At 43.5% G+C, this 27,016-nt stretch overlaps 1 protein-coding gene across 6 annotated transcripts in view; it reads right to left on the reverse strand.

Annotated features, from left to right (window-relative positions):
• The window catches only part of SH3PXD2A (SH3 and PX domains 2A), a 284,459-nt gene that overhangs the window by 79,619 nt on the left and 177,824 nt on the right, over positions 1-27,016 (reverse strand). For 2 of the 6 annotated variants that reach the window (XM_077349634.1, XM_077349631.1), the window contains exons 7-8: positions 20,681-20,725; positions 35-166 (exon numbers count right to left, since the gene is read on the reverse strand). In XM_077349634.1, coding sequence (XP_077205749.1) covers positions 35-166; positions 20,681-20,725 — 177 coding nt within the window. The other 4 variants (XM_077349632.1, XM_077349635.1, XM_077349636.1 and 1 more) reach the window with 3 other exon arrangements.

Genomic DNA, 27,016 nt, shown 5'->3' on the forward strand with positions numbered 1-27,016 from the left:
GCAGAAATATACAGTTTTTAAAAAACAGACTTACCACTTTCATTCTTCTCTATTACATCCACAACCTCTCCAGCCTGCAGGCTAATCTCAGAGTTTTCCTGTTTTTCATAGTTAGACACCACCACATACTGCTCCAGGATCATGGGTTCAGAGCTAGCGTCAGCACCTGGGGAAGGGAAAAAGCAAGCTGTGAGCCAGCTTCCAGCCATGGCTCCTCGAGAGCAACCTCTGTCCATATGACTCACGATAGGCCAACTTGTCACCAATGCCAAGCCAATCAGAACACAACAACTTTGGCTCGCGACATATCCCCAAATGGCTGGCCATATAGAAGTAGCTTCCTCTGGCCCACAGCTCAGCAGCACAGAGGAACATTGGAGAGAAAGAAGAGAAGGAAAAAAAATTCTACAAGCAACAGTATATTGTTAATTAAAACTCAAAGTTGCATGATGGAGCTTGAAAACAAAACCTCGTCCCAACACGGTTTCCACACCATCCTTGCTCCCCCTCAGAGAGAAAAATCCATCCCAGCCATACAACCGGTCTTCTAAAAAAAAACTGAGGGGAAAAGAAATGATTTTCCGGGCTGCCTCAGTAAAGTCCACAATTTCTCCCCCTTATAGGCTGCGCTCCTACTTTGCTCTTACAGGCTCGAGCAGAGAGTCAAAAGGGGGCTGTGGACGCCAATCATATTTGCCTCACGCTGCAGCCCTTAAATAGAAAACACATGAGCTGTGTTGAATAAAAGGAGGTGGGGGTGGAGGAAGGGGAGAGAAGGGAGGGCACAAAAGACTGTTTACTTGAAACAGAAGAAGAAGCATTACAGAACCAGATTCCTTTTTACAGTTCTCCCTTCTGCTCACCCTTCCCAAACGAGACTCACTTAAATACTCCTAATTAAAGCAAAGCATACACATACTACACACTCTGCTTTTGACACGCAATTGCAAACAACAAAAGAAAAGGCCATTCTTGGGATAGGAAAACTCACTGTAGCTTTAAAGCTCCCCAAACAGCCACAAAATCTTCAACCACTCTCTCTACCCCTCCCCACTCCCCACATACCACACCATGGTTTCCCTCAGAACCCCCGGTCCATTTCCTCCCCTTGCCAAATTTTCTGGTTCATTCCTTAAGGCTGGTCTTATGTTTATAACCATGGACTCAAAAAGTATGTTACACCACCAGGCTAGAGGGTCGGTTAATTTCCTAGAGCAGCAAGCTGCAACAGAAGCCCTTTGCTCAATCACCCAGAACATAAACAGTGGCCTAGCCCTGAACACCCACAGGAGGATCTAACCGATGGTGCCTGCAACCAGAAGCTGGTTACATAAATATTTTCAAGCCTGTGCCTCCCCACCCCCTCCAGAATTCACCCTCTCTCTTATGAGTGAAAGACTGGAAACTTCAAGGAAATTGATAGTTACATTTCAAATTTAGAAGATTATTAGATAAAGGTACTCAATTAGAACAGTAGCAAGCACGAGTCTTGATAACATTAAAACAGGCATTTCTTTCCTAGAGCTGGCAACACCTTTCTGACCATGTAGATGACCTTTTGGATTCTCCAAAGCCATTGTCAGCTAGTGGATTCATATGACCATTTTACCATGGCCATTTTACCATGGCTCTTCAATCTACAGAGGTAAAATCCTATCACAACTATTCAGACATTCAAGATACATGTGGAAAAGTTCATTCCAAGGGAGCACAGTCATATATACGATATTCATGTCAGGCTTTTTTTCTTTCTTGTTCTCATCATCATGATGGACCTGTGAAGGACTATTTTGTACTCCCATCTTCCCCAAGGCATGAGGGTCCAAGGCAAGCATAATGAGGGCTATTGTGTTCACCCAGTAACACTTGGATGGGTCCACTAACAGTCTTCACGGAACTTAGTATAGCCTGCAACCAAAATATCCCCCAACACAATTCATATTTTATTTATTATTATTATATTTCTGCCAGTGTGTTCCCATAGAGGTGGAGCACATACATTTTCATCCAGAAATCTCAAGTGCAACACCTCCTAGTAGGTCCATTTAAAGACACTCAAATCAAGATGAAAGACTATAGATCCAAGGGGGCTGCTACCAGTCAGATTAGGCAATGCAATGAAAGCTGGGTCAGAAGTCTGACATGGTGTAAAGCACAGTTATTCAAATTTGGGTGAGCAATTTGGGGGAATGTATATTTCAAATATATATACTGTATATCCCAGTGGACCTGGATTGCATGTTATGTCCCTCCAGAGAACCGCAGCATAAGAAGAAGAAGAGTTGGTTCTTATATGCCATTTTTCTCTACCTGAAGGAGGCTCAAAGCGGCTTACAGTCGCCTTCCCATTCCTCTCCCCACAACAGACACCCTGTGGGGTGGGTGAGGGTGAGAGAGCCCTGATATCACTGCTTGGTCAGAACAGTTTTATCAGTGCCATGGCGAGCCCAAGGTCACCCAGCTGGCTGCATGTGGGGGAGTGCAGAATCGAACCCGGCATGCCAGATTAGAAGTCCGCACTCCTAACCACTACACCAAACTGGCTCTCTAAATTCTAAATCATTACTGTAAATCCAGAAATCTCTCATCGTTTATGTCTTTATAATTATTATTAATCATTAATTAATGACTGAAGTCACATGAAAAAAGTACAGAAAGAGCTCACATGAAAAAAGTCTTGTAAATCAGCTTAATTTAAAACTGAAGGAGAACAATGCACATTTTTCATCATCTGCTGTTAACAATTCCAACATCTAGACATCACTGAAGTGTGACAACACTAGCGTTTGTCTGACATCTACTGTTTCCCTCAAGGCAGAGTGAAGACCCTCCCATTTTTCTGAGAATGCTGATTCTCACCCCCCACCCCCATCCTGTTAATACATTTGAATGTGGAGCATTTTATAAGTATTATGCTTTAAACAACAGGTCGCCTTGGGGGTTCTTTGCATGCACAAAAAGTGGATATTACACAAGTATTGGTAAAAAGGATTCAGTGTGTGGGCACACGCCATGAGGTTGTACTCAAACATCACTGATCTGGAAAAGCACCACAAAGAAAAACATAACCTCTGCTTCAAAGGGGCAAACAGAACCCCTTATAGCGTCCCTTTCCCTATTATAAAATGAGGAGTACTAGACTAGATTCAGATACTTGAAGAAGAGAAAAAGAGGGACTGTCACTATAGTAGAAGCTCCCAGAAATTCATCTAGTGACTCTTGCCTCAGAGCTCCTATGGCTTTTTAAAACATGGCAGCACTGCAGGGCAGGGACCAGTATCAGGCACAAATGGGGGATGAGGCTCATCCAGTGGTTAAAGACAAAGAGACAGCCACTGCCCCATGGAGTTCCAGACTTTAAATGCCAAGTCTAATTAGTCATTTTGATCCCTGTGTCTGCTTTTTGCCTTTCCTCATAAAGCTCAAAAACAAAGGTCAGTTATTGTGCTAGTTTCTTTGGTGGGCAGATGCATTCACAATGCAGCACTTCAGAGCAGGGGCAGTCAACCTGTGGTCCTCCAGATGTCCATGGACTACAACCAATTCCCTATCCACCTAGCTAGTTGAAAATCCAGATTGCACTCCTTCAATTTATCCATTAGAACATCATGAGGAACCTTATCAAAAGCTTTACTAAAATCCAAGTAAACCACATCAACCGAATTTCCAGGATCCAGCAAACCTGTTACTTGGTCAAAAAAGGAAACCAGGTTGGTCTGACAGGACCTGTTGGGAGACAAATCCATGCTGACTTCCTTGGATCACCAAATTGTCCTCCAGATGTTTGCATATCGCTCCCTTTAATATCTGCTCCATTATCTTCCCCACAACAGAGGTCAGACTCACTGGTCTGGGGTTTCCCGGGTCCTCCCTTTTTTGAAGATCGGAATAACGTTTGCTCTCGTCCAGTCCTCCAGGACATCTCCAGTCCTTAAAGAGGTCCCAAAGATGATGGACAAGGGTTCTGCAAGTTCTCCAGAAAGTTCTTTAAGCACTCTCGGGTGCATTTCATCCGGCCCAGGGGATCCAGCCCCCCTCCACATACAGCGTGCAAAAACAGTACAGAACAGTGTTAGGCTTGGTCTAATGGATGATCCTTAAGTTGTCTGATAAAGAGCTAACTTCCTTGATTCACAGGCACCAAGTTTCATGATCAGTAGAGTATGGGGATGCCAGCCTCCATGTGGGACCTGGGCATTCCCTGGAACTACAGTTCATATCCAGACTGTGGAGATCAGTTGCCTTGGAGAAAATGAGTCCTTTGGAAGGCTGACACTATGGAATTATCCCCCCCCCCCTCACCAGGGAAATGAGGTCCCTGTCCTCTCCCAGGCTCCATTACCAAACATCCAGAGGTTTTCCAACCTGGATCTGGCAACCCTAGTCTCTCATCTCTCTCTAGTAGAGTCTTTGTTCTCAACAAGAGATGAATAAAAATGTTTCAGAAGGTAAATTTGGCTCATCTTGGGGATGAGAGGAGAGGCATGATGAGGAGAAAATATTGTTTGCTGGGTTTTGCCAAGTCTTCCTCCAATTACTGGTAGCCAGCCAAGATCTCTGGTCAGCACTGAGTCCCCTCCACCCAATCCTCATGCACAAAGAGCATATGTCTCATATCAAGCTAAGCACTGGAAGACGACAGTGCAAACCCCACACTGTTTCTATGGCTCCAGTCTAGAGTAATATGAGACCTCCTTCCTGTCCTCCCAACCTTCCCCCCTACACACACACACACACACACACACACACACACACACACACACAAGTTCTCAGTGGTTTGCAGAGATCCCAACATTTGCTGCTGGGTACCCCATCTGGGGCAAGGGACATCACAGAACACCACAGGCAATCAGATCTGTCAAAGCCTGGGTTCGTGAATTAACACTTGGTAAAACACTCACCCTATATTAAATTATTGCAGGCCATTTCCACATGTGGAGTTATACCACTCAGCACCTTACTTTTAGCAAACAATCAGTAGGCCATTTCAGTTCTGAGCAGTGGCAACTTGCTAAATGTGGGACTTCTAAGGATAGCTATAAAGTCTCCTTATGAAACTCTTGTTCCCATAACAGCACACACTCTGGGCTTGATCTCCCGTGTACAATAGACCCTAAATGGAACTGACTTTTAATGTCATGATCATTTTTCTTCCAGGTTTCTACATGCAGGGCGATTTTGACATGGGGATCCATCAACACTTCAACCATTCAATCACACATAATTCTGCTGAAAGAGAATGCTTATTCAAGGCAGTCTTATGGCTGGAGCAGAAGAAGTGAGAAGACTGTGATAGTTGGCAGGCAATAGCTGTGTGAGACCTGATGGAGTCTGTTTCCTTTCGGCTACAGGTGCTTACAGCCTGGCTGTGCTCAGAGGTGCAAACCAAGGGACGCTTGGCATTCAGCTCTTAACTTGAGGATTATAGCCAGGAGATGGGAGAAAAATCCACTAGCTGCTCTATATTCAGAAGTCTCCCCCTTTTCCTGTTTATTTCTATTGTCCACATTGGGGAGAATAATGAGATATAGGTAAAATAAACAATTTCCCAACTGGGTTAGCAATCTCAATTCTGAATGAAATAGAGTTATTTTTGAGTAATTCAAGGTGTGGCCTTGCACAGACATCTATTTTGCCCTTTGCCTACAAAATGTGCAGCACTGGTTGTGGAGTGTGCCTGGCAGCAGTAGCAGAGGTGGGAAGGGGTGGTCAGATGTAGCTCAGTCCCATTATTCTGCAGCCGGGATTCTGCCCTGGCCCATCTCATCCTGATTATGGCACGCCTGAAGTAAAGGGCAGAAAAAGGTCAAAAACAAAGAGTGCACAGGAGGCAGACTAAACTCAGTGTCACATGCAGAAAGTAAACTCGCTTAAAGAGAGTTACCTGCAAAACTCAAACATCGCTAACATTTGGTTGGGAGACTCAGGCTTGAGACCTCATCTGTCCCTAAGATACAGTTCCTCATAACTGCAGCATCATTCTACCCAATACGAGAGCTGTTTCCAGCTGTGATGATCCCCATTAGCTCAAAGGGCAGAAAAGATTCCTTCTTCTTGCTGAATTAGTGCTGGCACAGGGACACTGCTTTGTAAGAACCTTCTCCAAGAGTTGTCTAATTGGTTCCATCACTCTGGAGACTTTATTTATAGAATGGCAAGTTTTTGAAGAGACTTCTTTCATAATCATCCAAATATTCAGCTACTTGAACATTAACTGGTCAGATTCTCAAGAGACATTTCCACTGCCAGTGCCATTGGTGCACATTTATGATGCAAAAAGGGAGGGGGACAGGAATGTAATAATTCATGTTTCTCCTGCACTTATAGTAACAACGTTCACAACATTTTATCTTGCCTTTACTCTAAATAGATCATAGGTCTCCCTCCTTTCTTTTCTTTTCACTGGGTAGGATGAACACAGTGATGAGCCCAAGAACACCAAGAAAATGTAGTGGGCGTGTGGTACTTAAAGATGTGTAAAAGCCATGCTCTCCCTATACAAAAGCCTCTTGTGGCGCAGAGTGGTAAGGCAGCAGAAATGCTGTCTGAAGCTGTCTGCCCATGAAGCTGGGAGTTAAATCCCAGCAGCCGACTCAAGGTTGACTCAGCCTTCCATCCTTCCGAGGTCGGTAAAATGAGTACCCAGCTTGCTGGGGGGTAAATGGTAATGACTGGGGAAGGCACTGGCAAACCACCCCATATTGAGTCTGCCATGAAAACACTAGAGGGTGTCACCCCAAGGATCAGACATGACCCAGTGCTTGCACCTTTACCTTTATTCCCTATATCAGACATGTACTTCAGTGCATAATGCATAAAAACCTAATTAAAGAAATGCAGATAAGTTCAGAGGGCATCTCTGGTTTAAACCAAACACTACAATTCCCTTTTAAAATCAGATCATTTACACAAATACTGTAGGATGGAGGTGCCTATTACACTTAAAGAACAGCTCCCCTCCCTATATGGTGGTTTGAAGCATTCAATGCACAACTTGAGATTCTGTGAGCTTGGCTGTACCAGTTAGAGCATGTTGGCATGAAAAAAAGCTAAGAGTTTAGCAAAAAAAGCTAAGAGTTTAGCAAAAAACTCCGGAACTGACCGGAGTCATGACTGCCTTGCCTTAACTTGTTATTTGGATTCAGGACAAGAATCTCATGTAACCTTGCCTTCAGATTCTGCATCAGAGGATACAGGAATTGGATTGTTTCAGCTTTCGTCTATTCTCCTAGGACAAAATTTGAAGTCCGCAGGGAGAAAGATTTGAACTGATTTTGCTGCGTAAGTGTGGCAGGATTTTTTCCTGCTTGACCCAAGATTTCATGACTGCACAAGCACTTTAATATATGTGGGAGTCTGCAATTGTTTTTTCTTTAAAATTTATACTAATATTTTCTCATTGTATGGATTAAATCAGTGGAATCTTTGTGCATCCATTTAAATGTGCTGTTTGTTACAAAAGACATTTTTGTGAAGGCATGATATGCAACACGTAAAGGAGTTAGTACTTCTCATTGCATAAATGAAGCATAGTTACATCTAATTGGGGCTGCTTCTTATCCTGTTTGGTTTATGTAAAATAGCTTACAATGGTAGCATGCTATCTGGCAAGAGTATGTGCCACATGTTGAAATATAGTATGATGTAAAGGTTTCTTTTTAACTTTAAAAAAACCTTTTTAAAAAAACCTTCCCCGCTGCAATGAGTTTATCTTCTGCCTCTCCTGAGGGAAGGTTCCATATCCCATGAATCATCGCTAACTATCAAAAGGAAGGTATAGAAGACATTTTTGAAGGAAACCTATAGACAAACAGATGGATAGATCATCTAGAAGAATGGAGACTATGTGGAATTAGAACTTCATGGCCAACAGATATTAAAAGCTTCAGGAGCACAAAGCAAATGTTTTAATTACCACAGGCTAAAATGATCACATGAAATCATAAACTCCTTGAAATCCTTATTACCACTGCTCCACCAGCTTCCAAAATGACATGCCAACCATATTAAATTAAGCTATTTATTCCATTTCTTTATCCTTCATTGATGACCATGCAACTATCGTCTAAGCTAGGTTCTGATCAGAAAAGGAAAGGTTAATTTTCTACACTAAACCTATCCCTCATTACTTGGTAGAGTTCACAATTACATAAATTAGTCAGCCCAATGTCACATACAAAGAATCCACTACAGAGCAATGTTGTGCGTCTGTAGTGCTGTACAGTACAGGTCTTCTTAAAGATATGGATAATTTAAACTGTTAGTTTAAGATTACAAGTATCTATATCACTTTGTTGTAAAATAAAGCTGCAGGGGTATGTATGAAAATATAGATACTGTTATGAGAGAAGAGTTGAGGAAAACAGGAACTGGGGGTTCAGTAGGGGGAAAACACATTTGGTGTACCTGCCAAAGGAGAAGATGAATGGGCATCATAAAAACCTGAGCTCAGGGACATGGGCTACATGCCAAAAGATCTCATTGGCAAAGGCTTGAGTATCTCCCATGAGGGGCAGATTTTCCAACTCTGGATGGTGGGGAAGGTTTTCATTTAAGCAGACAGAAGGTTTAAAAGCTAGAATTTCCCTTTGTTATGGATTCAAACACTTCTCCCAGAAACTGCCACCTATGGGACCCATCCTTCTCTGTCAAGGAAGCAGCAGAAAGATTGGGATGTGTTTGCCTCACCTGTATTGTCTTATATTGTAATTAGGGAAGCCAGTCCCCTGGTTTTGCAGTTTATCTCCAGGCAACAGAGCTCAGTTCCCTTACTTTGGAGGGTGGACTCCATAGCATTATACCGATAGAATCATAGAGTTGGAAAGGGTCACAAAGGCCATCTAGTCCAACCCCTGCTCAATGTTGAAAGCATCCTTGATAAGTATCCAGCTGCTGCTCAAAGGCTGCCAGTGAGAGGGAACTCACCACATCCTTAGGCAGTTGATTCTACTGTTGAACTACTCAGTTGATTCAACTGCTGAACTGTGAAATTTCCCCCCTGATATCTAGTTGGCACCATTCTACATGTAGTTTAAATCCATTATTGTGGGTCCTATCCTCTGCTGCCAACAGGAACAGTTCCCTGTCCTCTTTTTAGTGACAACCTTTCAAATAATTAAAGACAGCAATCATGTCCCCTCTCAATCTTCTCCGGAAGAAGGCGGTACATTCCCTAATCCCTCAGTCTTTCCTCAGAGGGCTTGGTCCCCAGGCCCCCGGATCATCCTCGTCATTCCTCTGAACCTTCTCAATTTTGTCTACATTGTTTTTGAAGTAAGGCCTCCAGAACTGCACACAGTACTCCAGGTGTGATCTGACCAATGCAGCATACACTGGGACTATGACATCTTGTAATTTTTATGTAATGCCTGTTGATACAGCTCAAGACTGCATTTGCCTTCTTTATCACTGTCTGCTCATATTTAACTTCCAGTCCACAAATACCCCAAGATCTCATTCACACAAACTGCTACCCAGAAGTTGTTTCCTATCTAGTATGCATGCTTCTCACTTTTGTGACTCAGATGTAGAACTCTGAACTTATGCTTATTGAGTTGCATCTTGTTCTTATTTGCCCACTTTTCCAGTGTGTTGAGATCTTACTGAACTCTGTCTCTAACTTCTGGGGTGTTCAATACTCCTCCACTGAGGTTCTTCCCTGCCCCAAATCCCAGCCACTCCCAGCTCCAGCTCCAAAGTCTCCAAGTATTTTTCAACCCAGAGCTGGCAACCCTAATTGGAATTTTGACCCATGCTTTATTGTCACTTTCATTAGCCCTGCTTCTCTTAACTATTTTCCATCTATGTTCTCTAGTCAGTAAGAAAGCTTTTTTTTTCTGTTTAAGAAAGCAGACTGTGACTCAAATCCTACCCAAACACTGAAATCAAATAACTGGAAGCTCTGCCCTTTGGACTTAGAGGCAGCTTTCCCAGGGTACCAGAAGGCACTGGTTACTTGTATCTTAGAGTGATGGCAACAAAGAGGAAACATTGTTTTATATGCAAGTAAACATGCTTGTGAGAACACAGCAACTCATTTTGGGACTGTGACAGATTTCACATCCTAAAATGCTTCTGTGCCTTGCCTAGATAGTCTTTTCCAATGTACTTCTATACTGGCTTTTCTCCTAGGAGCTCAAATCAACATCGTTCTCTCACCATTTTATCCTCACTAAGGCTAAGAGAGCACCAAGGCCACCTATTGAGTTTCATGGTAAAATGGAGACTGAAAGAGGTACTCCCCAGTTCTCGGCCATACTCTTAACTATGCTATATTATTTCTTTAGTTTCTAAGTTTGCAATCTATGTATACCTTTTGTTATGAGCCATGGCATTCTTCCCTGTAAAACCTCATCTCTTTTTTTCCAACGACTCATTTATGAAATTCAGCCAACTCTATTTTAGATTCTGGAATTTTTACATGAAGATTTACCCTCTTTGCAGTTAACATAATCAGGGATTTAAATACTTGGCTAATCTCAAACACATAATATACCAGTTCACTAGTATTGATATTTTGACACATTCTGGCTCATGCAGTATCCAGCTTTGCCTCTTTTTTTTTTTTTTTACATTTTTAAAGAGCCATCCCATAAAGTCCTTGCAGACATATATATCACAGCTGTCCTTCGATTCCTATACTGTCCTCTCCACATGAACACATATGCACACTCTTTCTACCCCTTTAGATTTGCTGGATAGAAGCAAGACATTCAGCCAAGAAAAAGTTGAGACAGAGGAAAGGGTGAAGTCAGATTCCATTCCCCAACTACCTTCATTTCTTGGAAAATTGGCTCACACTCTATTTAGTCCAATCAACTAGGTTACAGGTAGAAAAAGTTAAGGCTATGGTATTCAGCACACAGATGTGTGAAACCACCTGGAGGGCATCCAAGTAGCTGCCAGACAGAGCTCTCCAACAGTTGGAGAGCACCTAAGTACTTTGGCATTTGACCCATTTCAACTGGCTGCAGTAAATGTGGATTCTTTTTGCTTTCAAGAGAGAAGAGAAGAGAGATACACATCTTTTAAGAAGGAAGGAATGAAGATCTTTTGCAAAAGGTGGCCATTTGGTTTACAGAATTTCGAAGGAAACAATTAAACATGGGGCAGGGATGCACATTAGCTCAGCAAGTAAGGTCCTCCCCCTCCGCCACACCAGCAAGTTGGCTTCAAGGGGTAGAGAAATGCTTAAACCCATGAGCTTCCTTGTAATCAGAATTAAAGTGGCCTGGCATGTTTGTGTAGGACAATTTGTGAGTAGGTAGGAAGGTTGTGTCTCTTCACCACCTGCCAGAAATAACTCTCTTTCTGTTAGTATTGAGGGGAAGCAAGTATCTATAAACAGCTGAGACTAGACATGTGTATAAAGTGCAAAGGGAGCAGATGTTACCGCTTCATATGTTACTATTTTCTGTCAATATCCCAATATATTCCAATATATCCCAACCTTTTTACTGTTGAGAAACCTCAGAAACCTTCTTCAGGCTCTGAGAAAACCCAGAAGTGATGTCAGCAGGCCACACCTCCCTGCCACACCCCTGGAAATCACATATCACCAGAACTGACATCACCCAGACATCCACACCCACATGGAATGTGACAGCATGCTCCATCACCCCCTGTCACTCCCAATCCCCCCCCAAAAAAACATTTAAATTAAAATTAGACCACTTACCTCTCTGGATTCCAGTCACTGCCATGTGCGACAATCCCTGGCCAGGAAAGATTTTTATGACTGGGGCCCCTCACCTTCCCACTCCCTCCCAGGTTTGTCATTGGCTATTTGAAGGAACATAACCTATATGGTCATATCACTTGAATTTTTTAAAAAATAAACAATATTAAAAATTAATCAGCTCCTACCAAAATTGGCAAAACCTTTCCAAGGCTGTCAAAAAACCTCATGGTTGAGAAAACCTGCAATAGGTGAATAAGGAAGCAGCAAGGAAGTAGCCTTTTTTGGGGGGGGGGTTGTGGTGCATGGGTAGTTTGATGGAAGCCAAAGCTTCACAGTAGACAGACTTCATCAAGGGCTGCCTTTTGCACACTACAGAAGCCCATATACAAACAAATAACATTGCCACTTGGCCAAGCTATCTCAGTCCCATCTTCTTTGACTGGCAGCTCCCATCCAGGTGCACTCGGTTTGAAACACTCTCAGAGGACCTTTGCTACCACCACTTAATCTGTTACCGTAGCTTGTTGTGAATGTGGCCAACCTCTCTCTCCTCCAGGGTTGCCAGCTCTGGGTTGGGAAAAAAATGGAGTCTTTGGTGGAGCCTGCAGAGTGAGTGCTTTGGAGAGGGCAGGGACTTCAATGGGGTATAATGCCATATAATCCACCTTCTATGCAGCCATTTTTCTCGAGGGGAACAGAAGACTTGGCTCAATTGCTGTGAATCTTCCTTCTGAGCAGTCTGAAAGCAGGGCAGTCTGCAATGCTTCATCCCAGAATGAAGTTTGCCACTGTGTTTTCAGACTGCTTCTGCACCCCATCCATCTCCTTGCTATGCAGACTAGCTGGCCAGCCATGCAAACTTGCTCCTAGGAGCTTATGCAAGTAGTAATTTGCTTTTGTCAAGGAACAAGGTCTCCTGGGACTACTTGGTCTTCTTATCATAGCTATTCTGATTCACAGAAAGTAGGCTCTAGTATAAACTGTAAATCCCTGGTTTCTGCTCAGGGCCAGGGAACATTCTAGGACAGAAGAAGCAATTAATGGCAGTGGTGTGTGTGTGTGTGTGTGTGTGTGTGTGTGTGTGTGAGTAAGTGAGTGAATTAGAGATGAACTCAGTTTGCACAGAACCTGGCTGATACAATCATGTATCTAGTTTGATGTAGAAAAGTTTGGATTGTTACTTTCAGTCTATGGTGTCTATGCAATAATGCTTTTAACAAGGGTTCTCAGATGCACACATCATACAACAGTGGTTCAGACAATAACCTACCATTCTTACTTAGCGGCACTAACGTTCCCATACAAAGAGGGGCTTTTTGCACGCCTTCAAAATCGCACAATGGTTACTAATTGAAAACGCTATTGATTTGCCATAACGCACGACGTCGCCGACAATCTGCCACACACCTGGAACCAATCTGCAAAAAGCGCTTCCTTGTAGCGCTTTCAGGGAAATCCCCAAAAGTGGATTCACCCTCCGGAAAGCGATACACTCCTGCAACCAATCTGCAACAGTAGCGAAAAAGACCTGTGCGTTAACACTGTTGCGGTTTCTACAAAGTCCCTCCCCCTGGCTGTCTTCTCTGATCTTCCGGCGAAGCGATCGCCATTTTTTTTTCTCCGAGCGAGCGGGGATAAACGCACCAGCGAGCCTCTTCTGTTTAGAGGCTTCCCTGGCTTCAGTCCTTCCCCTTTAGTCACTAAGCACAAACCACAGAAAAGCCCGTTTGTTGAAATAAAGTCCCTTTATTTTTTACACATTAATTCAGCTGAAAATCGGGCCCGTGAGAGGGGGGGGGGGTTTCACTCGGAGGAAGCGTGGCAACGATCAAACGATCAAACGACAGCTCAAACACACCAGGCAGCTGGATGGGTCTCTCCGTTGCAACGAATCTACCCAGATTCGTTGCTATGGGTGTGTTTTTTATATTAAAAAAACCTTTCTTAAAGGGAAAGGGGCTGTTTGGGAGCATGCTAACGGCTGCCCATTGGCTGCTTGACGGCCAGGGGCGGGACGAGCTTGGCAATAGCGCTTCCTTTCTAGCGATTTCTGCCGAGACCGGAAGCTTGTGGGAAACGCTACAAAACGCAACTGGATTCCACTACAAAGGCACTACAAATGCATAACAACAAATTCCACTACTTTAAATGGCAATTTTTCATTCAGTGACCAATTTGCAACAAAGATCCCGGTGCGTAAAGCCCCAGAGTGTCATTCCATGGTCAATCACTGGCAAAAGTTTACCCTATGGATTAAGCAACTATTGCTTATCACATCTGTAATATGTCGTACTGTGCAAGAACAAGTAATAATCTCAGGCCACTTTATATGTTGACAGGTCTATGTACAATTCTATTAACCTCCTGTTCTACTAATCGCCTGTTGAGTGAATGCAGTTAATTGGCAAACGATAATGCAATTAGCAACATATCTGCAATTGTTATGAAAAAAGCCTAACCCTAAATGCAACTAAAACTTCATTTCAAGAAATGCCACAGTGGAGTTCAATAACTGATATGTTTGGGGGAAACACTGGAACAAAAGCCTCTCAACAAAACACCATGAAAAGCTTAAGAAATTAGCCTGAAACAGAAGAACTAAGATCTGTGCATGTTACGGTTCCATCTCAGAAATTTAAGTCCCTGATCTCACCTGCTCTTTCCCCTCTATGTTAGCTGCCCCAAGACTTTTGTGAGAGAGGTGCAGCCTATGAATCCAACAAACAAAGAAACAAACATTTTGTTAATTTATTTTTGAATTTCAAAACACCTCGAATGCCATTTAAGTTGTTTAAATTAAAGCAAGGTCCTGATCTTTCCCTCAGGTTCCTGGGCAGAGCCAATAGCCACAAAGTTGTACTGTGACAGGGTGGGACAGCCAGTTTTTCAGCAAAGAAGAAAACACATTAATAGGGTGGCTCAGTCAATAAAGGGAAAGAAAAATGGGGGGGGGGATTGTGCCTTAAAGGCACAAAAGGGAGAGAAGTGGGAAGGGCCACCACAAAATGGGAGCTATAGTGGAGATGGCACAAGCTCTGGCAGATGCCTGGCAGGCTACGAACAGCTAATAGAAGACCAGCTAAGGACCATGACTGGTGCAAAGAGACATATGGAAGGAGAGGGTTCTTTATACATGTCCTTTATTGTGAAGGACACTTTGACTTGCTCTTGGGAACTAACAGACAGCCTAAGTAGCTGTTTTAAGATAGATGTTTCCATTGGCTACTTCCTGACAACAATTGGACTGCTCCATTCTGAAGCAGTGGAAGTCAATTGTGTTAAAGGCTACAGCTAGACATAATAGTATCAATATGAATTATTATCCCCTACACAGCTTTCAACAAAAATCATTCTCCAGCACAAGAAAAGCCACCTTGGTTCTGATCCCTGAACAGCAGATGTGTCCCCCAGGAATCCCTGGAACTGCTTTGCCACCATGTGCTCTATAATCTCCCTCCCAAAAGGTGAACTGGAAGCTGTCCTATAATTGGCCAACTCATCCTTAGCTAATGAAGGATTTTTAAGCAGAGGTCTAATAACTGCTTCTTTCAAATGTTTAGGGAGAGCCCCCACAGTCACTGAAGAATACATTACTTTAATCAATGAATTGACATTTTTCCTGATATAGTTGTAAGTACAGCTCACAAATGGCTCTCACACTCCAAAGGATGCTGTCAGCATCCACTGACTAGATTAGTCTGAATCTATAACTAATTGACGAGTATATTCTTCTAATATTTCAAGTGTTATCAAGTCATTCTGAAACAACCAAGCTGGATAAAATAATCTTCTTTGTTGCCATCACCACCACCACCTTATGCTCTCTTCGTTTCACCATAAGTCTTCCATCAAAAATGTGTCCCAGTCTGATTCATTCTGACCTGACCAGGTAGCCTTGGCATATATACTGAAGTCCCCAAGGACTTGATCTTCAACTCTAGATCAGAGGTTATTACTTTTTAAGTGTATCCAGAGAGCCTTCTGTCAATCTAGAATGTCTACCTTGTCATTAAGTTTGAGGTTGGGGAAGGATTTATATCCAGCTAGTGTCAATAGTTTCAAAGTATCAGATTCATCCTAGCATGTTTCAGTCAGGCAATGTGTCAGATATTATAGAGATCTTATTTTGCATGGGTGTGGCATCATACACCATCATACCCTGGATGTAATCTTTCCTGCAGGGGTGGGGTGGTGATCTGGTAGCAGTTAATGCTGAGCCATGGTTGAACCACTATGCCCTGAAAGCCTAACACAGGGCCCCACCTCCCCATTGAATTGGGGGGGAGCATTTATGCCCTCCTGAAGGGATTTATGGATCCAGATGGATTCCTGAATGCTCTGTGGGAGCCAAAATCTTCTAGTGACTCATTAAATGATTTGGTCGACAACTGGAATAGCCAGATGTTGACTGCCATTGATGAGATCACTCCCTGACATCCTCTGTGCCCCCACCTCAAACCAGCTCCCTGGTACACTGGGGAGCTGTGTGAGAAAAAGTGGGAGCTTAGCCAACTAGGGCGAGTTTGGAGGAAGACTCATGATGAGGTAACAAGAACATCTCATAGGGCCCTTATGAGAGCAGTTAGGATCTACAAAAGTTAACCAATGTGTTTCAGCCATAATAATGAAATACACCATTGAAAAATTTTGGCAGCTTTTGGAAGAGAACTAGATACCTTCCCACTCTGTGCTTGACCTCCTTTTCCTTTACAGGTACGATTAGTTCAACAATGGAGCCTAATCTAATATAGATTCATACAATATTTGAATTCATGCCGCCTTTAATAAATAAAAATAGGGGGAAATGCCTTGGCATCCTTCACTGTGGGATAGTTTTAGCAAGTTAATGTTACTGAAAAATTGAAAATTTTACAATACTATGAAATTTAGCCTTGGGGAATGTCATTGATCACTTGTATTAACATGGTCTAATTAGTTGTGTGATGGTGCAGAAGTAAGCTTGATGATGTGTAATATTTTGAAAGCTGTTTTCCTGTGAAATATGTAATAAACATAGGGAAGACCATGTTCTTTCTTAAAATTATTGTGCAATTAGTTATGAAAACAAATTAACTGGGATTTATGGAATACTATTTGGAAAACCAGATTTCTTTGGTACAAATGTTGGCTTGAGTTGACTTCTGGAAAGTAGCAACATAGAAAAACATGGAGAACTTGTAAAATGGCATTTTAGAGAGGTACAAAAGACACTCTTAAGTAGATAGATTTGGGTGGATAGCCAAGTTGGTCTGAAGCAGTAGGGCAATATTTGAGTCTAGTTGCACCTTTAAGACCAACAAAGTTTAATTTGGGGTATAAGCTTTTGTGCGCATGTACACTAGTTCTGATACACTGAAACAGATTTCCTCAAATCCTCTCTCCACTTGTCTGTAAGGCTTGAGGAAGTTTGTTCCAATGCCTCTGAAGAATTATACATGAACACAAAAGCTTCTTTATTATGTATTTTATTTATTACGTTTATATATTGCCCAAAATTAAACATTGCTCATCTTAAAGATGCCACTGGACGCACACTTGGTTACTTTTAAGAAGAAACACCCTCAGTCAGTAGTAACATTAGAAACCTTTGAACTCTGGTTGCTAACATCTCTTTGTACATTCGAGTCCTCCTAGAATTACATTTTGTCTCCAGACTACAGAGTTCACTTTCCCTGCAGAAAACCAAGGGGCTTTTCGCACACCTTCAAAATCGCACAATGGTTGCCAATTGAAAACGCTACTGATTTGCCATTATGCACAACGTCGTTGACAATCTGCCACACACCTGAAACCCATCCGCAAAAAGCGCTTCCTTGTAGCGCTTTCAGGGAAATCCCCAAAAGTGGATTCACCCTCCGGAAAGCGCTACACTCCTGCAACCAATCTGCAACACTAGCGGGAAAGTTCTGTGCGTTACCATTGCAAATCTTCAGGAGCTGGACTCTATGGTAGTATACCCTGCTCATAGGATATCTGGTGGGAAATCTTGCTTCCAGGTCATACCAGGTTATGCCAGAAATTGCATCATGATGCCTCCATTTTGCCAACCATTTTCCTCCTACTGCCCAGCTGAGCAGCAGGCGGTAGTGACACTGGGTGGGTGGGTGGGAAGGTGGGAATCATCAGCCATCAGTGAGAATATAGCACCCCAACCCCAAGGTTTGAGGTTCCTCCCCAAACCTACTCTCTCCAGGTCCAACCACCCAGATATCCACAAATTTCCTAGCCCAGAGAGGCCAACCCTATTTTAAACTGAAAGCTGCTATTCAGACATGAAGGTCTACAAAGAAGCCTCTCAGCATTTAGAAGAAACCTATAACCAATCAAGGGGAAAATTGGTGATTGAAGAGGTTTCTTAGATGTGATGATATAATTTATTAGCTTCTCAGACTTGAAGGAGCTTACTACAAAATTTCATAAAATCAATGCACAAGCAGGTGTATGTGACAAGAATTGCTTGAGTCCGAAGCAGTAATCAACAAAATATGAACAGAGAAAGAGAATGGGCGAGTGGAGGATCCAAGCTGAAGGGCACAATACAATATGTTTTACAAAACTCATTTAAAATTTATCTTGGTTTACAACAGCTGTAGGTTTAAAAACATGATTACCTGGAGAGCCATAATGCAACCAAATAAAATCATAGTATTGCTGGATGATATACACAGTGAAAAAGAACATTTCAATGACACTGAATAAGCAGTTCTAAGAAAGTAAGGGGAAACAAATAATAATTTATTTATTTCCACAATATTACCAAGAGAAGAAAAATAGATTCCAGGGAGAGAAATGAAATCTGAATGAGGCTATGTCATTTAAATGTCTGGTGTTCTTGATGGATGGATGGATCGCAAGATAAAGATTTGAGAAAGCAGAACAGTTTGATGAGCTATACGTTCCGTCTTCAAGATTAAGAACAGTTAATATGTCAATCAGGCATTGATTATGCTTTGGTAGTCCAGTTCTCAAACATACTAGGTAATGGTCAAGGCCAGTAACAACATATATTGCCCCGCCCTCCCCAATCTAGGGCCTAGTCTGCACACATGAGATAATGCACTTTCAATGCACTTTCAAAGTAGATTTTCCTGTTCTGCACAGGAAAATCCAGCCTTGAAAGTGCATTATCTACTGTATGCAGACTAGGCCCAGGTAAGCACACTTATGGGATTGCGGGCAAAATGTCATCTGAACATAATATGTCATGTTATGATTGTTGATGATGTTAATACCATATGTTATGTTTCCCTTTCAACCAGAGAATTCCTAGAGGGACTGAAGGAGGCTGTGGTACAGCCTCTGCTGAAGAAACCATCCCTGCATCCATGGGAGAATGCTAGCTACCACCCTGTCTTGCATTTAGCATTTCTATGGAAGGTGGTGGAAAGCGCTGTCATGGACCAACTAATAGCATTCCTGGAAGATGCTTCAGTCCTAAACTCAGCCCAGTTGGGCTTCCGGCCTAGTCATGGGGTTGAGACAGCATTGGTCGCTCTAATAGACAACCTTCATCGTCAGCTGGATCATGGTGGGTCAACACTGCTAATACTACTCAACATCTTAGCAGCAATTGACACAGTAGACCATGAGTTACTAACTCACCGCCTTGCCGACGCTGGGATACGAGGGACAGCCCTTCAATGGCTGATCTCTTTTTTCCAGAGTAGTGGACAGAGGGTAGCAATAGGAGAGAACCAATCATATCGCTGGCAACTCCCATGTGGGGTGCCACAAGGAGCAGTTCTCTCCCCAAATCCTATTTAACATCTTTATGCATCCTTTTGCCCAGGTTCAGACTGGGATGTCATCAATATGCAGATGACACCCAGCTTTTCCTCATAATGGATGGCCATCCTGATTCTCCCCCAGACTCCTTAGCCAGCTGTCTGGAAGCAGTAATGGGCTGGTTCAAGCAGAGCCATCTGAGACTTAATCCTTCAAAGACACAGGTCCTATGGTTTGGTAGGAAAGGTCCAAATGAGGAAGTGTGATTGTCCTACCTGGATGGAGTGCAGCTATCAATTGCACACTCAGCCCAGAACGTGGGTGTGATCCTTGACACCTTCCATTCCATGGAGGAAGAGATCACAAGAGTTGCTCGGTTGGAGTTCTTTCACCTGTGGCCCCAGAATACCTAGCCACAATGATCAAGTGACAGTCACCTCTAGGCTGGATTTCTATAACTTCCCTTATCCCTGATCCAGAAACTTCAACTGGTGCAGAATCCAGCAGCCAGGGTTCTTACAGGAACACCTTGAAGGGCTCACATCTGGCCTATACTCCAACAGCTGCACTGGCTACTAGTTGACTACCAGATCAAGCTTAAGGTTCTGGTAATCACCTTCAAGACCGTACACAGTTTGGGTCCTGAGTACTTGAGAAACCACCTTTCTAACTATGCCCCAGAGAGTGTGTTACGCTCCACCAACATCAATAAGCTGGTGATCCCTGATCCCAGAGAAGCTCGCCTGACCTTGACCAGTGCCAGGGTTTTCTCTGTCCTGGCCCCCACCTGGTGGAATGAGCCCCCAGATAAAATCAGGGCCCTTGCCAGACCTAAAACAATTCTGCAGGGCCTGTGAACAGGAGCTTTTCCACCAGCCTTTCGGTCCAGACGAATGACCCACCACCAACTAGAGGCCCCTCCCACTACCAACTGCACTCGAAGAGAAAATCTGAATCAGCAGTACAGCAAAACCTACTCCCATTGTTGAACATCAAACTGGAGTGACTGTAGTAGGTATTATGAAAGTTGTGCAAGTTCTTTTCAAACCAAGATATTGTATTGTATTTTACTAAACCGGTTGCAATGTTTACTGCTCTGTGCCGCAAAGGAGGGTGATATATAATTACAAATGAATTAAATAAATGTGAAAGAGGGTCTCTTAATTTATCCTGTACTACCCACTTGTTTCCCCCGTAAAACCAAACAGATCCAATCGAAATATACCCAGGATACTGAAACACAAGCACAAATACATGCAAGTAGAAATGTTGTACCTGCAATAGACTTCTTTGGAGAATCAGACAAGCTGGACATCCAAACTTCAGAGTCCAAGAAAAGGAGTAGCAGAGAAATAAGAAAAGCAGAAATGATATTAGAAACGTAGAAAGTTTCCCTGCCTTGCAGAATTCTCACTCCTTCAGAAAGAACTGCTAAAGCAAGACATTAGAAATTGTAAAGTTATTGCAATGTTAGAAATAGGCATTCTCATGGTAGACAAGTGGCATAGAGGAAGTAAATAAACATTTTACACTGGCTTAGACCTGAAGGTATTCCTTTTAAGATTGCTACTAGGAAGCCAGACCCAGACCCAATTGCCTCTTTCCCCTCCCTTTCCCTGGGAAGTCACCAGAGAGAAGGAATTCCATATTTACAAACTAATAACCCTTTCAGTTACTGTGGTACAAGTGGATGCTCATGGTAGAGTCTGCTTATCATAATGTACCATAATGTCCAGAAACACACAAACCATTCAGGGCTCAAAAACACTGGGACTGTGCCCAAAAGGAACTTGCATAGATGCTGGAACTTGCATAGATGCTGGAGATGCTGGTGTTACACAATTTCAGCATACACTGCATCATAGTTCGTGTCATAAAAACTAGATCTGTACCTGAAGCATTATGATAGCTTGATGGCCAGATTCTGTGCCTCGGTTTCACCAGCCATAAAATGAGAAGTTAAGTGTACATTCCTGAATGAATTCTGCCCCCTTGAAGAGAAGGCATCTCCATTACCTGGAAAGCCTTTACCTTTATACTAAATTGTATGGCAGCCAACTCATTATTGAGTGGCGAGGGAAAGGCATTTTGCATGTGTTCAAGGGCATTGTTTTAGATGTTCCAGAGCCAAGTCATGGCACTGAAATCAGCTTCTGGGGCTAAACCTTTTCATGAGGCTTTTATTTTAGGAGGAGTTCATGCATGGCATGAAAAACAACACACAGACTGCATCTTGCTATTGAGGTTTCACTGGGTAAAGAGAAACAGAGGTGACAGGATAATGAAATAAAGCCACAAAATAATTCCATCCAGGGAAAATATTTCAGAACTCCCCAACTACCCCAAACACAGTTTGCAGTGGCCATGCCAAACCAATAGTGAAAGAGCCAAAAAAACAGGCAATGATGAAAAATAGCTGGAATAAGAAAATGCCTGGAGCTTATGGTTCTATTGGAACCATATGCTCCTGCAATGGCACATGATGAGCTTTAAAAAGAAAAGTATACAACGAATCTATTTGGTGCAGGGGACTGAAAAAGAAAAAGATTTTATCCTTGAACTGATTTCCCCAAGAACAGCTTAAGTGGAACCAAGCTACTCACCCATTTGCCATTTAATCAGATTGCCCTGAATGCTACTTGGTTGTAAATGTTTAAATGAAGCATTTCTCCCCCATCACATGACTCCTCCCCCCACCCCCAGCCCCCAAACAGCAGCTGATCTAAGGCAGAGCATAAAACAGTGGTCCCCAACCTGCGGGCCACGGCCCGGCGCCGGGCCGCAAAGGCCATGGCGCCGGGCCGCGGCTCCCTCTCCCCGCCCCCGCCCCCCCCGCAGTAAAAAACTTCCCAGGCTGCAAGCTTGCGGCCCGGGAAGCTTCTTACTGCGAGGAGGGCGGGGAGAGGGAATCAGGGCCGGGCCGATCCACGGGTGCGGCCCGCGGGCGCGGCCCGATTCGCGGGTGCGGCCCGGTCCGCGGGTGCGGCCCGCGGGCGCGGCCGGGCGCGACTCGCGGGCGTGGCCCGATTCGCGGGTGCGGCTGGGCGCGGCTCGTGGGCGTGGCCCGCGCGGTCCCTGCGGGCGCGGCCCGATGCCCTGCCGGTCCCCAGCCTAATAAAGGTTGGGGACCACTGGCATAAAAGGCAGGGAACTAAGGGGGGAAACCCTGGCAAGCTATAGTGCAAACGTCCAAAGAAAAAGATGAATGTATGTAAAGGAAGAATACCAGAGCTCTCCTCCTCAGACAGCAGCTAGACAAAGATGAGAGGGCTTCTGAAGGGGAAGACAGCTAGCTTATCTAGTTATAAACATCTGCTTAGCATTACTTTAACACAGTTCTATACCACCTTTCTTTATAGCAAACCAAGGCAATTCACATAAAAGCTTCTTATATCGTCAGTATAAGAGCGACCAAACGCTTAATTTTTATTTTATGTATCTGGATACTTTTACCCTGCTGTTCTCCACTGACTGTGGATTCAACATGGCTTCAATATAATTTTAAACCTGAAAATCCAAACAGGATAAACACTAGCAGTCTAAATCCAAACAAACCTCAGCTAACTGATTCATTTTCTATGAAAGCTTTCTTGACCACCCATTTCACACAGGTGGCTGGGAGAAAGGGTATCACATGGACTTCTACTAGTAGCCTGTTCCAGAGTTCTCACTGAAAAGAGAAGTTGGCACAATGAATGCAGCAGGCAGGCAGACAGTCCATTAGATATGAAGGCCCCAGGCCATGCAAGGGTAAAACAAGCATTTTACTTTGAGCTCAGAAAGAGATATGCAACCAATACAAATCTCCCTAGGACTGCAGCAATGTGCTAACAAAATCAGCTCTAGTCAAAAGGTGGGCTGCTGCATTCTGAACCAAGCGAAGTTTTTGTCTTTAAAGGCAGCCTCACATACCATGTTCTGCTGTAGTCTAGCCTTTTCAAGTAGCAAGACTGGATCCATGAACACCCTCAAGCTCTTAAAGTGCTCTTTCAAGGCCAACTCCATCCAAAACATCAGTCTTCCCCATCAGCATGACTCACTCTTGTAGGGACCGAGATTCAGTTTGTTCTGCCTGAGCAACTAGACCACTGCCTCCAAGCACTGCTTCAGGGCCAGGGGAAGGACGGCAGGTAAGATTGATAACTGAGGAATAACTGGGGCATGTGAGCTCAGCAGCAAGTGGGTTGGTACACATTTCCCCTTAATGACAGTTACGTCCAAATGCAGTCCATATGTATGAAGCATGAAACTAGGTGACCTTGCACACCTTGTGCACATGCACACACACACACTAATTCTCTCCCCAGCTCAGCCTACAGCATGAGTGTATAAGGCCTAAAACCTGCAGATTATTTTACAACTTTTAGTGTGCTATAAATAGTGCTATTCTCGCACACAGCTTCTTTCAAAAGGCCTATGACCTGATTCATGTACAAAGGAAAATGAAATGGTACAGCAGACTGTGTAGTTTCAGACTGCGGGTGGGAGGATCACAATTTGAATGCTCTTTTTTTAAAAAAATCGTTTCCCCATGCAAAGAAAGCCAGAACAGCAAACTGGGGTAGAACCTTTTGCTATGTGCATGGTATTTTAAAATAGAAAAGAACGTTCCAAACAAGAATCTACTATTTGCACTCTGAAATAGGACAAGCCATTCTACAACTCAAGTGTTTTCTCTCCTTATTCTCCAGAATGTATGAACCTAGCCTAAGACAGTGCACTTTTATTTCTTTTATGCCCTCTTGCAAGATTTTCAAAGCAAAAGGGCTTGCTTGCAACAAATGAGCATTTGGTACACTTTAAACAGATTGTCTGGAAACCCTCCCCAGCTTTGCTGTATCACTTCTGCAGGAGCAAGAGGGGATTCAACAAGGCAAGTATTCTGTTGCAAGTTAACCCTTCCTTGTATTACATTTGTTGGGGGCCCTTTCGATTTTGCTGTTATGCTTAGAAACAGCAGCTCTCTTTCTGTGTATGTTTATACACACACATACCATTTCCCTGTAACTCAATGCCCGTTTCTGTATGGAATGAGAAAGGCCGGGCCCTCGTTTGCATCGCTTAATAGACAGCCCACCTTTTAAAACATAGCTTGTTGTCCTGTTTCAAGTTCTGTCACCCCACCCCTTTTGCTGTGCCTTCACAGACCAATCAGAATACACTTCTACTTACCACATAAACAGAGCTGCCTGGTTTATTCACTGCACACAAACTGCTTGAAAATATTCTCATTTGGCATTTGTGTGATTCAGCATTGCCCCAAAACTGATCACAAGGTTCACAAAGTCCCAGGTGAAGGTGGGGGAGGGGAGAGAGGTCCCCAGAATGCCCATCTCCTCTATAGCTACAAGAGCTATTTTTTCCAGATTGTAATTTGAGCAGTGATGTTACACTTGCACGGCATAAATAAGACACACTTTGACTTCTACCCAACTGGTTTGCAGACAATAAATACAGTTACTCTTCACTGGGAAAGAGAACAGAAGGGACAGAATTTCCACTCGCGATTCATTCAGAGCACAGTATATGCTGCCTTCATGCTTAAAGAAAGAATCTAATTTGAGACATTAGGAATCTATAGGATTATTTTGTTTTGTCTGGACACTTTACACCCAGGGGGAGCTTTCCAATTTCAGGAAGTCCAGATGGATTGCCACTCCAGCCCCCCACCCCCACCCCTTCCCATATGGTTGCTACATTAAGCCAGCATGAATTCAGATCCGAAGGAGGCTATAACACTGCTATTTTAGGGTCCAAGTGGTACAGCTGGATTTTAAGAGAGAGTCTGGATAGCTTCATTGCCATCAATAACATTTACAGCTATGCAAGCTAGGAGGAAATGGCAGGAATTTGGGCAAGAGCTGAATGCCTGCCAAAATTGGGGAGGGAACTTTGGCTGATGACCAGACAGTATCACTTAACTGATTAGGTGCATTTAGAGTCCCAGTGAAGAAATACAGATCATCAGAGACTGCAGTATGCAGAGCTGGGGCAACAAAGCCCAATTGCGTAACCCATTCTTGTATAGAATGATCATTTGCTTTCTTTAACCCACACAGCTGCAGAGATGGACTTTACTGTGTACCATGGCATTTCCCAGTCAACTTTTCTAGAATACATATTACATTTATGTTCAGCCTTCCATCACAGAACACAAAGTAACATACATAAGCTTCCTGCAAGGTCTTCCACAGGCATTGCTAGACTCACTTAGGTTCAGTATGGACCACTTGTTTGCACTTCACAGCCCAGGGCCAGTTGGGAAAGCACTTCTGTTCCATAAGACATATTTAGGATATATAATGAAAACTACCCACACATAGAACAGGAAATTCTTCAGCACCAGCAGTGAATGCATGGCCCAAACGTAAGAGAGTTGTTGTCTTATAGTAGTATAGATTAGTGGTCCCCAGCCACCGGGCCGCAGCTCCCTCTCCCTCCCCCCACCCCGCAGTAAAAAACTTCCCAGGCCGCAAGCTTGCGGCCCGGGAAGCTTCTTACTGTGGGGGGGGGGGGGGAGAGGTAAGCAGGGCTGCGCACGCGCGTATGCGCTGAGTACTCATTTTACTGACCTCGGAAGGATGGAAGGCTGAGTCAAACTTGAGCTGGCTGCTGGGATCGAACTCCCAGCTTCATGTTGGCTGCCTTAACACCCTGCACCACAAGAGGCTCTGTTCCATGTATATCTTGTGGCTAATAGTCACTGATGGACTTCTGCTACTTATGTTTATCTAATCTCCTCTTGAGGCTGTTTATGTTTTTCCATATGTTATTTATTCCGTAATTTACCTACTCTTTCAGTGAAGAAGTACTTCCTTTTATGTTCTAAGCCTACTGTTCGTTTATTTTGTTGAGTGCTCTTGAGTTCTTGTATTGTGAGAAAGGGAGAAAAGTACTTTCTCCATCCTATGCATAATATTGTAAACCTCTATCATGTCAGCCCTCAACTGCCATTTCTCCAAGCTAAAGAACCCTAACTTTTTTTTTTCACGAGGAAGGGGTTCTACCCCCTTAATCATTTTAGTTGCCCTTTTCTGCACTTTTCCCAAAGCTATACTATCTTTTTTGAGGTGTGGTTTCCAGAACTGAATATAATATTCCAATGAGGCCGCACCACAGACCAGGGGTAGTCAAACTGCAGCCCTCCAGATGTCCATGGACTACAATTCCCATGAGCCCCTGCCTCCCATTTTTAAAGATGACAAGGGGAGGATTAGCTGTAATAGCTCCCAGAGATGAGTGGCCTCAAGTGGCCAAATGCAGTGAGTCTGGATAGCTGGCATCAGCTGAAGAATTACCATTCTATCGAGCGCTGGTGGTTCATACACTAAATTAGGAATTCAAAGTGCTTCAGGCCACATGAAGTCATAGAGGAAGGAAAGTATTTCAGAAGAGAAGCCTGCCAAATCAATTTATAAAGTACGAATCCCCCCCCCCCCAAAAAAAGGCCTTTTAGCCAACGCCAGTCACTTAAAGACTAGGAGGTCTAGGCTGCTGGCTAGATCCAAAGCAATAAGTCTTCACTTGCTTCATTTCTTCTCACATCTCTGTATTTACTTTGGGCCTTCTTTATACAGTTGTTTTGTAGTTAGTTCAATCTCTGGTGAAGGA

The sequence above is a fragment of the Paroedura picta genome, chromosome 8 (assembly GCF_049243985.1).
Source record: "Paroedura picta isolate Pp20150507F chromosome 8, Ppicta_v3.0, whole genome shotgun sequence".
In the NCBI taxonomy this organism is placed as follows: Eukaryota; Metazoa; Chordata; class Lepidosauria; order Squamata; family Gekkonidae; genus Paroedura; species Paroedura picta.